Source organism: Rhipicephalus microplus, chromosome 3 (assembly GCF_043290135.1).
Source record: "Rhipicephalus microplus isolate Deutch F79 chromosome 3, USDA_Rmic, whole genome shotgun sequence".
NCBI classification, from domain to species: Eukaryota; Metazoa; Arthropoda; class Arachnida; order Ixodida; family Ixodidae; genus Rhipicephalus; species Rhipicephalus microplus.
Window position 1 is genome coordinate 88,152,324 of NC_134702.1, and position 14,124 is coordinate 88,166,447.

General features: G+C 46.1%; 1 protein-coding gene across 1 annotated transcript in view; it reads left to right on the plus strand.

The window, feature by feature from the left end:
- The first annotated feature begins 1,063 nt into the window (after positions 1-1,063).
- LOC119172606 (uncharacterized) overlaps positions 1,064-14,124 on the plus strand; it is a 55,006-nt gene continuing 41,945 nt past the window's right edge. Inside the window, exons 1-2 of the mRNA XM_037423764.2 lie at positions 1,064-1,113; positions 1,535-2,630. Coding sequence (XP_037279661.2) covers positions 1,111-1,113; positions 1,535-2,630 — 1,099 coding nt within the window. The 5' untranslated portion in view covers positions 1,064-1,110. The remainder of the gene's footprint in view (positions 1,114-1,534; positions 2,631-14,124) is intronic.

Below are 14,124 nucleotides of genomic sequence, written 5' to 3' on the forward strand. Positions count from 1 at the left end.
TTCGACCACCGGGGTTGTGTAACGTGCACCCAAATCTGAACACACAGGCCTACAGCATTTCCGCCTCTATTGAAAATGCAGCCGCCGCAGCCGGGATTCGAACCCGCGAGCTGCGGCTAAGCAGCCACGTACCTTAGCTACTAGACAACCGTGACAGGGCATATGCTATCAACAATTATTCCTTCCATTTTCTCACATAAGAAACCCGCAAATAAGGTTGATCAGGATTCTGTCTGCTTTTCTCTGAGTATGCGAAAAAAAAATCAAAATAGTTTTTTTTCTCAAATACTCAAGGGCGTCTATACGGGAATTACACATAAAACGTACTGGTTAATATTACCTATTACTATCAAGTCTAGCAAAAAAACGAGCCCCGAAATTTCCACTTCCTTCGTAAATAAAACAGACTGCTTTGTTGAATGCTACTGCGAAAACCGTTAAAACATTATTAAAGTGATATGTTGCACATGTTAAAATGATTCTGTGAGATTGTCTGGGAACAAAACGTTTTTTTTAATGCAAATGAGGAATAACTTATGATCTTCGTCAACCCATATATTATCATAGACGTAGGATCTTGAGAGCTTTGAGGACACGCTTGCCATATTAAGTTCTCCCGGCTGGCAGCATTACGTGAAGTCGCAAAAAAGAGAGAGATAAAAACGCACGTTTGTTCTGCCACAACTTACGCGACATCCGGTTATTCAGTGCTTCTAAGCTTGTCCCACCTTTTCATCCGCAGGTCTCTTCACGGTATTGAAAGTACGACTAGAACTGAATGTTTAATTGAGCGATGCTTGATCGCACGCTTGCCGACCTGAATAGTTTGGCACACGCATGCGAATGTATCTAGAAAAAAAAGGGGGGGGGGACTTAGGTTGGAAGGCAAATACTAGAAAAAATATCAAAATTAGCATTTTTTAAACCTACAACGCAAGCCGCTGTATCATTGGAACTGACTACTAACGAATGGCAAGAACCGCTGCATACTCCTCGCCACTCCTGAAGGCCGGTTTCTGCCTTCCACGTGCCAACAAATTGGTATAAAAGCTCACACGCCATGGCGAAAATCAGAAGCTTCTGCTCCTCCAACGCATAAAGACCACCGTCATGGTAAGTCTGCACTGAGATGCACTATACTTAACGAAAACTTCGACCCAGAAGGAAAGAAGCACTACCTAACGAAAAAATACTCGTACTACTAAAATACTCAAATTTCAAAAATGTCCCCTATTGTAGTCATCAAAACTGTTTCGGCAGGCAGCAGTTTTTGCGAACCTTATTTTAAGCCAATTGTCTCCTTAGCAGACAGCTACAGCTCCCTATCCTCAATATACGCTTAAGATTTCGCTGTCTTGTATTCTCGATCAAGCAGCACAGGTAAGCGAAAATAAGAAGCGCGAACTTCTGAACAACCTTCGGTATTCGCGTGCTTTCCAGCTTCAGCGATCCCATATTGTCCTTTCAATCAATGCACTTTTCCTAATTCATTTATGAAACACCAAAAGAGGAATGCCCTTATCTTCCCTCTTAGCTGCGCGCCTGCATCGTCCTTGCCTTGGCCACCAGCGCCTTCGCTGGTAACATCGGCCACCTCGCTGGCGGCTACACTCTCGCCAGCAACCTTGGCTACGGCCTTGGCTATGGCAACCTCGGCTACAGCGGCCTCGGCTACGGTGGTCTCGGCCTCTCCCACTATGGCTTGTCCCACGGTGTTGGCTACTCTGGCCTGACTGGCTACGGTGCTGGCTACGGATTCGGATATGCCGCTCCAGCCACCAGCTACGCTGTCGCTGCCCCTGCTGTCACCCGTACCGTCTCCACCTACCACGCTGCTCCAGCTGTTGCCACTGTCCACGCCGCCCCAGCTGTGACCGCTGTTCACGCCGCCCCAGCCGTGACCTACGCTGCTGCCCCAGCCGTCACCAGGGTTGTTCAGTCCGCCCCAGCTGTGACCTACGCTGCTGCCCCAGCCGTCACCAGGGTTGTTCAGTCCGCCCCAGCTGTGACTTACGCCGCTGCCCCAGCCGTCACCAGGGTCGTTCAGTCCGCCCCAGCTGTGACCTACGCCGCTGCCCCAGCCGTCACCAGGGTTGTTCAGTCTGCCCCAGCTGTCACCTACGCTGCTGCCCCAGCCGTCACCAAGGTTGTTCAGGCCGCCCCAGCTGTCACCTACGCTGCTGCTCCAGCCGTCACTCGCGTTGCCACATACGCTGCTCCAACCGTGACCAAGGTTGTGCAGTCCGCTCCAGTCGTCGCTGCTGCCCCAGCTGTCGCCACCTACGCTGCTGCCCCAGCCGTCGCCACTGTTCACCACGCTGCTCCAGCTATCGCTGCTGTTCATGCTGCCCCAGCTGTTGCTACTGTTGCCCACGCTGCTCCAGCTGTTGCCACCATTGCCCACGCTGCTCCCGCCGTGGCCACTTACAGTGTCGCCCACGCCGCCCCAGCAGTCGCTACCTACGGCCTCGCCCACGCCACTCCAGCTTACTACAGTTATGGTGTTGGCTCCCTCGGCTATGGCTCTGGCAGCTACGGTTACGGTCATGGCCTTCTCGGCTACGGCCTGAACTACGGCTATGGTCTTGGCTCTCCCCTGAGCTACTCCACCCTCCTCCGCAAGAAGAAGTGTAAGTTCGACTTTAATTTTAGCGGCATAGTTTTTGTTGCTTTGTGTACAAAAGATTAACGCCAACTTGTTTTCTCTATTTGCAGAAATTTCCCGCTTCATCGTAGGAGCAAGCAAGAAAGTTGTCTATTTGGAAGAACTGATTTTCGCCACAAAATAAACTGTTTCCTAAAGATCACCTTGTCCTATTGGTCTTCACTTTCAGAACAACTTCAATTTAGAGAAAAGTTGTTATGGACCAGATTTTCCATGTTTGACTGAAAAATGATTACCATCATCTTGAGTCTGTACACAATCTGTTTTTCCTCATAGCCTTCAAACTCTTCAGCTTGACTCGCAAAACGCATGTGCACGTTTGTCTGGTGTATGCTGGAATAACCGAAAGGACGAGTGACCAAGTACAAAGAGATAGAGAAAAATAGATTGGAATCTTTGTCGCGTAGAATTCGTCATGTGAAGTTTGAACCCGGGTTCCTATTATCTGAAGGCGAACTTTATTAACACTCGACTGTTTGTGGGCGCTGAAAGAGCGCCATAAATCCTTATACCAGCTTACCACAACAAGGGTGTGAGAAAAAGATAGAAAAGTGAGGGTTGAAGTGAAGTGAAAAAGTGTACAGACAGAGAAATAAAAGGAGAGAAAAATAGATTAGAAGAAATGAAAGAAAGCCCGAAATAGACAGAAGGCGAGACATTCACTGTGGCATGACGAAGAGAAAGAGATTTCGAGAATAGAGCATGGTTTTTACGCATTCTGTCGCCTATGCTTCAGACGGCATACTTTCGCACACAGCCGACATATTATTTCGAACTGCCATGCCGTGTATCGAATGCGCCAAGTAGACATGGCAAGGTGCATGCGGATTTTTAAAAGCGAGATTGCGCATACTCATGCCACTCCCGCTTACAAGAAGTCGCATGCGCACCAGTGCCCTGTCCTTAGACGCGAAAACAATCAGCGCAAGAGGAAAATACTACTCAGCACTGTTTGTGAAGATTACAACACAACGGGGGAATCGCGCTGGTGTGGTTTATTCAGGTTTCATAGATTTTCATTCGCAAAGGAAAGAAATATGGCACATCTCATGTCCCTTACGAACCCAAGTTTTGCAAAGCATGCGCATGAAAGTTGATTGAGTTGTAATTTTTTACTGAGCAAATGTCTACGATGTTGCGCTAAAGATTTGTACAAATGCACGCACAGGCATGCTTTAAACAGCGGACTATGTTTATATCACCAGAGTTGCGTAACAAAGCCTACATCAACATGAATATTGGGAACACCAAAGCGGTAAGCAATTTCAAAACGCTGCTGCTAGCAAGGATCGTAGTCCTGGGCACTGCTACACAAATTAACTTTAGCGGATGACAACGGACTACAATCTATGTTACCCCGACATGACTACTGTATCGTAGGAGTACATATGTGGTGTTTATAAAATTAAGAAGCCAGCACTGCACCACAATTGGCGTTTTATGAACGTTAGGGTATACTAGGAAGAAAGTTCCGAGACGTGTCGTGTTTTTGTGGTGGAATACTTGATTACCTGCAAGAACGATAGGGTGCGATTCCAGCTGGGGCAAAGAAATTTATTCGCATTCCTTCGGTGAAAGCTGCCAATGTCCGCATTTTTTTTACGATGAGCATTAAATCACCTATGTGTGGTCACGCCATTCCTGGGCAGATATTAACTGTCACATACCTATGGCACTTACCCCACACTGTTGGCAGAAACCCGGCTCCGGGTATGCGCCACTGTTTTTTGGGAATTGTTTGATCAGTATGAAATGAAATTTTGGCATTATTCATGTCATGATCAGCGAGTGGTATACGTCAAAACACTCTACTCTCCCATACAAATTTTGGTTCCTTTCGTGATCATCCTAAGTACTTGGGGTGATCACGACAGGGACGAGGTGTAAGCGGACGGACGGATGTATGGGCAGACAGACAGCCACACAGACAAACACACAGACAGACAGACAGACAGACACAGACAGACAGACAGACAGATAGATAGATAGATAGATAGATAGACAGATAGATAGATAGATAGATAGATAGATAGATAGATAGATCGTTCTCGTGCATTTGCAGGCTCCATGCCAATAACAGGAAACACTACGACTCACGTGTGCATGCTTACAGTGCACAAGTTTACTGCAAATGTAACCGAGTACAGTTATGACACAAAAAATAAAAAAAAAATGTAAAGAGTGTAAAGTGTGGCTTTCAATCCAGTCGAACTGCGACATGCCTTGACTGTCGCTAGACAATTTAGTGCTTTCAGCTGCAGTCACCATAGCATTATAAAAAATTGCCCATGCGGGCATTTTTACACCGTGGGTGTGTTCAAGTGCCTCAGACGCATCGCACATTACATGCGTATTGAGCATTTAAAGCAGCATTCTAGCGCTACAGTGACGCCAGCGGAAAGCAGAAGTTTAACTGAGTGTCAGTTAAAGCAGGTTGCAGTTCGGCTGAGTCGAAATCCATGCTTTTTGTTGTTCGCATTTCTATCCCTCTCGATAGTGAGTACCAGATTATTTGCTTCCGAAATCTGACATTCATTTGCTGTAGACATTGCGCACCATCGAGAAAGGTCTTGTAGACATTTCCGAAGACGACAGTACACAACAGTACACAGTACACGATGAAGCTGAGAGCAAGAAGCTTCTTTTAGAAGAGAATCTTTTCGACAATAAAACGTCAACTTATTACCTAAGTGATGAAGAAGACATGGGCAAAGATGAACCATTTACGTTGGTTGCGTATAAGAAGAAACGAGCAGAGGGCATCGCAGTCGTCTTTCGTCCAACAGCCGAAGGTGCTAATTTCTGGAAAGTGAACCCCAATCGAGTGTCAGCCGAAGCAGTTTCCGCTGCTTAAGAAAAAGTGCAGTCATTCAGAACGACCAGAGATGGAGGCTTCAGTGTCAGCGTTGCTTCCTTAGCTTCAGCCAAGCATCTTCTGATGTTTTCGAATGTGGGCGGCCTGGAAGTTAAGCCTTTCATCCCCGAGTCATACACTCGGAAGGTTGGGAAACTAAAGCATGTTCTTCTGCAGTATTCAGACGAACAACTCCTAGGGACTTGAGAGATGCAGGGGTTATATCGCGGTGACAAATGAAATATTACCGCCAGAAAGATGGAGCAGCAACGTCGCGTTCACTTCACTCAGTTATTCTGACTTTTCGAGATGACCGCCTGATTCCACGAAGAATCTACTTAGGTTTCACCAGTCATCCAGTGAAAGAATATCTTGGTCCAGCACTTTGGTGCTATAACTGCCAGCGATTCGGGCACATGGCGAAAAGTTACTGTAACACACGTCGGTGTAAGATCTGCTCAGAAGAACACCAGCATGAGGAGTGCATGTCAGTTCTTCAGCCTAAGTTTGCAAACTGTGCAGGTAATCACGCTGCCTCATTATCAGGCGGCCCGCAAAGTAAAGGTGCTGCAAAAATGCGTTGGTATGAGCTTATCCATGGAAGAAAACCGCGCCCCAATTAATCCTCTCCAAACCTTGAGATTGTTCATCCTGTACGTGATCTACCTCAGCGCACACCGCAACAACAGCCGACAAACACGCCAAGACAATCGCCAAGAGAACCGCCAAGAGCACACCCGAGAGACCACTCACGAGAAGTACATTCCAGTAACCCAACCTACACGTCAAGCTGCGAACGCCCACGCGACCTCAGGCGGAAAGTTGCAAAACCGACAGTGCCACTGTTCGCCCCCGCTACAACATCGAAACGTCACGTCTTTCTCAACAGGCCTCAGAAACCGAACCACTCAATGGGGACCGTGCCTCTACATCAGTCATGCAATAGATTCTACCAATGCTTTTCATAACACTTAAGGCAATCCTGTCTGCTCTACCAGAAGCGAACAACCTGCCAGAAGTAAGAACCCTGCTGCCTCTGGAAGCACTATTGTGTCAACAATCCGGGTCAAACCTGTCACAAGTAACATATGAATAAGCGCTATAAAAATTTCTCCATATTCCAGTGGAATTCCAATAGTCTTCGAAGAAAGTGTGCTGACTTCTGTAAACTTCTTTTGCAATATAACTTTCCAATACTTTGCATCGAAGAAGCAGGATTGAATGATGATATCCGCCTCTCTAACTACGTGATATACAAGTCATCTCGTCGTAGTGGTCCTAGCAGAGTGCATTTGTGCGCCAGAAAGGACGTACCTTCCCACCAAGTTTACTCAAATGATTTGAACTTCTCGAAATTCTTCGCTTGAAAGGTATCCTTTGGTGAGAAGTGCATAACAGTGATCGATTTTTACCTACAACCTTCAAGCCGAATTTCGATGGAAGAGCTAATAAATATCTTTAATATTTCAAACTCATATACATTTATATGTGGAGGCTTTAATCCGCAGAACATAATATGGGGTAGTCATCGATGTGATGCACGTGAGAACGTTGTTGAGCGTGCCACAGACAAGTGCAATTGGACAATTTCAAATGACGACTCCTTAACTTTTCTCCGTGGGCATAATTACTCAAGTTGCATCGATGTAACCATGTGTTCCCGAGACCTAGTGAATGTTGTGGGATGGACAAGGATGTAGAAACACGTGGAAGTGACCACTTTCCTATTCTTCTAAATCACCCCTACTTGCGAAATGACGACATTAGGCGCTACAGCAAGCTGATCAACTGGAAAGCTTTTTGGTACAACCTAACAAACCAAAATAGTGACCTCACGACAGTTGAAAGCTTTACTTAGTTTCTGCAAGATAATGCGAATAAATGTGCAAAGAAAGTCCCGATTCCAAAAGACTATGCTGCAGTCGACGAAGAGTATGAACATCTAAGAGCCATCAGACGACGTTCAGAAAGGGCATATCGAGGCAGCGGAAGTTTAGAAGCCTACAAACATGCACAGAAAATCCACAGTGTAATGCGCAGACGGCAAGAAAATTTATGTAAATGACGCTGGCGTGATTTTTGTGGCACCCTCTCTCCCCACACACCTGTTCCAAGAATTTGGCTTGTAATTCGAACATTTAGTGGCCCTGTATCACAGAGCTTCCCTATTCGTGGTCTTGCTGTAGCCTTGGACAAACGGGTAGTTGTGGTAGCTAATGAACTTTGTCAACTTATCAGTAGGCCCGCCGCATCACAATGTGTCTTATTTGATAATTCTGTCACGTTAGCCAGCCAGAAAATGTATGCTTGCTTTTGGACCCAGCATCCTCAACTATACCCTGTATTTACGTTAAGCGAGCTCCATTGTACTATAGCATCATGTCGTCAAAAATCGGCCTCCAGACCGGAAGGATACGTACAGTATGCTAAAAAAACTTGGGCCCACAGGCAACAGGCACAACTATTCTCTTAGATATTGACAATAATCTGTGGATGCCAGAAATTGTACCCGAGTCTTGGAAGTTCGCTCGCATTATTGCGATCCTAAAACCGGCTAAGACGCCCTTGAACCTTCAATCCTTCCGCACAATTAGTCTGACTAGTTACCTATGTAAGGTAATCGAAAAAATGATTGATGCGCGACTTTAACGGTGGTGCAACAGAAATGGTGTATTCTCCAACTACTTAACAGGTCTTAGGAAACAGAGATGCACATGGGATGCAATACTGGACATAGTAACGTATGTGGAGCATGAACGCACCTGTGGTAGTTTGACGGTCACAGTGTTCTTAGACATCAAAAGGGCATTCTACACAGTCAGTTACACTCGTGTTCTGCTGAGTATGCTGGAACTCTGACTATCGGGCAGGTCTTTGCGGTGTGCGGTCGATATCTAAATTTTTATCATGTCGCAAAATATTCATTCAGACGAGCGAATGCAAGAGTGCAGAACATGACGTCCGACAGGGAGTGCTACAAGAAAGCGTACTCAGCCCTTTTTTTTCACTGTGTTATGGTTGATTTAGCTAAAAGACTGCCTTCCAGGTTGAAATACTTCTTATATGCAGATGATGTGTGCAGTTGGGCATCTTGCATGGACATACGGTTAATTCAGATTGCATTGCAAGACGGCACAAATATTATCAACAACTTTTTAAAAGAAAGAGGAATGATTCTGTCACAGGCAAAGACAGCTGTATTTCCCTTCACCCGTAAGAAGTTAAAAAACTTCAATCTCAATTTAGAAGAAGAACCACTAATCATTGTGACACAGCATCGGTTTCGCGGAGTAATACTTGATAGGCAGCTATTATGGGCACCTCATACAAAAAAAAAACTCAAAAACGAGGTGAAAATGCTAGTGAATATTCTCCGCAGAAGTGCTGGGGCATCATGGGGTGGATCTGTATCATCCATGCTCGCTGTTCACAATGCTTTAATAAGAAAAAAGTTGCATATTCTGCAACAGTGTTACACGGCCTTTCCCGCACTTCAGAGGAGCGACTTCTAACACTATTAGCTAGGGGACTGCATGTCTGCATAGGTGTTCCACGAGTGACTCCCAGCAGCCTTGTCATAGCAGAGACTCGGCAACCACCCTTTTCAGTCATGAGTACATTCGGAATATGCCGCCAAGTTTTTCGCTTAGAGACGCAACACAGGGACCACCCATTGGCACTGGAGTTTTAACAAAGGGATAAAAGCAATGCTCATAAAAAAATACAGACTAATGTATATATATTACCCAGAAATGAATTTTGGAGCTCCTAAATGGACAATCCTCCATGGCTGCTTGCAACACCAAGCATTTAATTCTCAGTGGATGGCATTATCAGAAAGAGAGACATATTGATCCAAGCTCAACAATTAGCGCTTTATCAGATACACATGTGGTATACAGGGGACATACACATTTACACAGATGGCTCAAGTATTACAACGTCTTCAACATAGGCATTTAATATACCACAGCTCAATAATCAGGAATAATTTAAATTATGTCGCATGACGGCATCTACTACAGCTGAGCTCTTCGCTATTTTTTATGCTATAAAGTTTATAAACTCAGCAGCAGAAAGAAAATGGGTACTTTTCACTGACTCATAGGCGGCATTAAGATCACTATCCAGCACAAACAGCCCCACCACGGTGGTCAAGTGGCTAAGGTACTCGGCTGCTGACCTGCAGGGCGCGGGTTCGAATCCCGGCTGCGGCGGTGGCTGCATTTCCGATGGAGGCGGAAATGTTGTAGGCCTGTGTGCTCAGATTTGGGTGCACCTTAAAGAACCCCAGGTGGTCTAAATTTCCGGAGCCCTCCACTACGGCGTCTCTCATAATCATATAAAGGTTTCGGGACGTTAAATGCCACATATCAATCATCAATCATAATCTCCAGTACAAACACAACAGTAATAAGTGATAGTATGACATACAAAACGCTGAAAGAGCACACCAAAGCACACAAGGTGCAACATGAGATCAAATTCCAGTGAATACCTGGCCATTTCAACATTCCTGGAAACACAGCTGTCTATGAAGCAGCACGACAAGAACGTCGTAAAGGCATTACTGTTTCTTTACCAATTTAGAATAATGAATTGCGTAGTATAATAGAGACTACAACTTTCAGAATGAGCAAAACTGCTTGGTTTGACCAAAGTACAAAGAGCTGCGATTTATATCACATCAATCCATTTAAGGAATTCAAAATTGCGCTGGTATTAGATAGAAGTCTGGAAACTAATTCACCGATTGTGGCTAGACACCGCATACTCAAAACATTTTTTGCACAGAATTGGCAGAGATGAAATTTTCGAATGTGAATTGTGGATTTATAGATGAAGACGTATGCCACTTTCTTATAGACTGTTCACATCATGACACGCCCAGATGCCGTCTTAAATCGGAACTGTAGGCATTACACCGCAGAAGAAACTTCTTGGCCCATGGCCAACTGGAGTTTTACAATCGCACGCTTTAAAAGCATTAACGTGTTTTTACAAGAACGCAGAACTGCTGACAAGTACTAAGAAATAAGGAACTTTCATTTGTATAACACATGTACTTATTATGGGCAGTATCATGTGACACACACCATGTGGTAGTAGTGAAGTGAATGACGTGTCGACTGATATGTACACACGAGCGAATACATCTTCATAAGGACCAGACTTGTGCTCTGCTGTTTTGTGCTGATTGGACAGAATATTAACGAGGGACATTATCAGAGGCTTCATTCGTTGACTTTCGAACATTTCCTTATCATTTTGTTGTGATATGTGCGTATAAGTGTGCCTTTGCATATCTGTGCTCGAGTGTTCTATTTTCTATGCACTGCTTTGTATGTTTTACTTCAAGATACGTGTTAAAGTTTCACTCAAGAGCTAATGAGTAGCCGGCGCCATAATTGTGCGCCAACATCTTCTTATATATCATGTCAATAAATAAAGTACAGACTTTTAGGAGAAAAACATGGCCCCAAATCTGCATGTGACATTGCAAATGTCGTCGAAAGACGATATTATTTCCTCTGGAGAGAGTAAACAAAACGTTTGTTTGATGTTCTACGCAAGAACATTAGTGAATGATATTCTGCAGGCGCTGCGTTAGTGCTTCGAGCGTGTAGCGGAGGTGAAGGAGCGCATCGAGGCACGTTAGATACGAGCGCCATCTGGCAGTTCGAAAACGAAGGAAGGCGTGCGTGCCCAGGGAGAATGATGCGCACCTGTCTCAGAGGTGATAAGGTGTAGAACGCAAAGCGACAGGCAGGTGCCACCACCATGTCGTCTGAGCAAAGTGTTGGAAGCACTTACCTTTTCGAGCATCGCGTTGCACTGTGAGCACTGCGTGATAATGCTATGGTCCTTAGAATTACTTGTGTGTGCCTTCTATAGTAAAAAGGCACACATACAAAACATCGACGTGTTGTTGTGGTGCCTCAGATATGCGCAATGATTGCTTTTTAATTGACAATCGCACAAGTATGAACGCTGAATATCTAGCAATAAGTGGGCACTGCAGATGGGGTTGGCCGTTTGATGCCGTTCGAGGTATCGGTTAGGGCGGACACACAGACAATGTACAGGCAGACAGACAGAAAGTCCGAAATTCTTTTGTCGAAGGTCCCCAAGAAAGACTATCAGCTTTAAAAAAAGTGCAAAACGTGTCTACAGCCGCACTTGGGTTAAGAAGTTCCGCGTTGGATTTACGGAGCATCAGGTAGCATCAATCCAGAAATTTGCTTCACCACGTTTTCGACAAATGGCACGACGTGCTGCTTAAAAAAACGGCTATTGAGGGTTCAGCAACCTGGTAATTTCTTTTGTTGGTGTGTTTTTTTCCTGCGACCATAGGGAGAGAGTGCAAGTACACCAAACACGTAATTTTTTGTAGTGAAGTTTACAATTTTTTACTTAGCGCAGTATTCGTCGTACTCCATGTCCTCTAATTATCGAGTGGAAGAACTCAGTTACTCGTGGACACTGGTCAATTTGCGTCAAAAAGACTGTAAACAAAGACATGGCAAAAATACTGAGAAATGTTAATGATGGTAAGTTGGTATGTGGGGTTTAACGTCCCAAAACCACCAAATGATTATGAGAGACGTCATAGTGGAGGGCTCCAGAACTTTCTACCACCTGAGGTTCTTTAACGTGTACCCAAATCTAAGCACATGGGCCTACGAAATTTCCGCCTCCATCAGAAATGCAGCCGCCGCAGTGGCGATTCCATCCCGCAACCTGCGGCTCAGCAGCCGAGTACCGTAGCCACTAGACCAACGCGGCGAGGCGAGAAATGTTTAGGATTTGGGGTGGTTTTGAAAATGAAGAGTAGTGCAGCTGTGAATGTGGAGGAAGCTAAGACCAAGTGCAGGTGATGCGAGGTCTAGGAAAAATTTGGGAAAGTCATGTTTGTCCAGAGTGACCCGATGATGAGAATCACCGAGCTGAGAATGCATTGGCGACAGGGCAAGAAAATAAGCCGCCCGCATCTTCCACGGGAGGAACTCGAGTAAATGCGTCGCAGAGTGGGGGGGGGGGGTATCTCGAGAATGTTGCATAAATGTATGTTGCGAATGTTGTTGCGTAAGCGACACTTTTAGCGCCCGCGCTTGTAGCACGTGTGCGTGTGCTCGTGCATCTGCGTGTGATTCCATTTTAGTAGTAAAGTGTCGAGTGTCAGCAGAGCGTCGACTATCTCCAACGTCTTGGGCGTGGCGTCGTCGACCCTGCTCATCTCCTCGTGAACCGGGGCGTTCTCGAGTCACAGGTTGGTGTGTATGTGGGCGCTGCCGCGTTGCTGAAACTCGACGCGTTTGAAGTAGTCCTGCACGACGTAGGGCTTGAACGGAGAGCATCGCTTGTCTTTGAGGCAGTTCATAATGACGTCGAAAATGCGATTGGTGTGGATTGCGCACGGATCATTGTTGTCGAGGTCCATGCGTTCCCAGGACTTCATCTTGGTGATGACGCGCGCTCTGCCTTCGGGGCCTACGTGGAGTCGCTTCAACGTCCGCGTCTTCTGCATGGCTTGTTCGTGATGCTACCGACCAGCGTAAGATTCTTGTCGAACCACTCGCACACTTTACAGCTGTGTCCGAAGCTGTGGTTTTCGAAGTCGCGTTTGAAACAAGCGACCGGCGGCGCAAACTGCTTGGCTTGCTCCACCCCTTTCGCAGCGCGCTCGCGTTCACGAGCAGCTTCGGGAGCCGCCTCTCATTGACGACGCTTGCACGCCACTTCTCGCTCGCGAACCTCTGGTCTTAAAGCTCGCTGCTAACGTTTTTCCTCTGCTTTTCGTGCACGAAGTTCGGATTCCGCACCTCAGCGTTGCCGTTACGCAGCTACTTCTCGTGCATGAAGTTCGGAATCCGCCGCTCAGCATTGCCGTTTTGCAGCTCCTTCTCATGCATGAAGTTTGGAATCTGCAGCTCACTTCAAACGCTTGCGTTCAGCGTCTTATCTGCTCGTGTCTCTCTTATATGCTCGTGTCTTCTCATCCTTGTCTTCTGTGTTGATTGCTGTTGTTGACGCTTGAATACGATGAAGATGGACTAACGTTGCCTTTAACAAGGGGGGGGGGGGACGATGATGTTGTGTTGTGCACTAGTACTGGTTGTAAAGCCTCTATTCCTTCGGAAAAGTACAGCCTTCTTTTGATCTGCACCGCTTCCTCCTCTCTCCACCGGAGCAAGCTCGTGGTGCGTTAGAGGGGGCAACGCTGTCGCAAGCAAAAGAAAAAACAATCAACGCCTTGGAGAGAAGGTGGTGAGGGGGATAGTAGATCGCGATACTTTGACGAAGGAAAAGTAGAGCGTTCTTTTCATCTGTGCCGCTTCCTCCTAGCCCCGCCGGAGCAAGCTCGGGGCGCGTTACAAGGGGACGCCACTGTCGAAAGCGAAAGAAAAAAAAAGCAACATGCCGGAGAAGAGGCAGCGAGGGGAAGAGCAAATGGCAGTTCTTTTAAAAAATATAGAAGCTTTAACTGGTTGAAGCCCCTATACTTCGTAAAAGTAGAACGTTAACTGGTTGAAGGTACTGTTGCCATTTGTTACTTTCATCGCCTCTCTCTACTCGAGTGAAGCAAAACGTGGATTCAAGCACC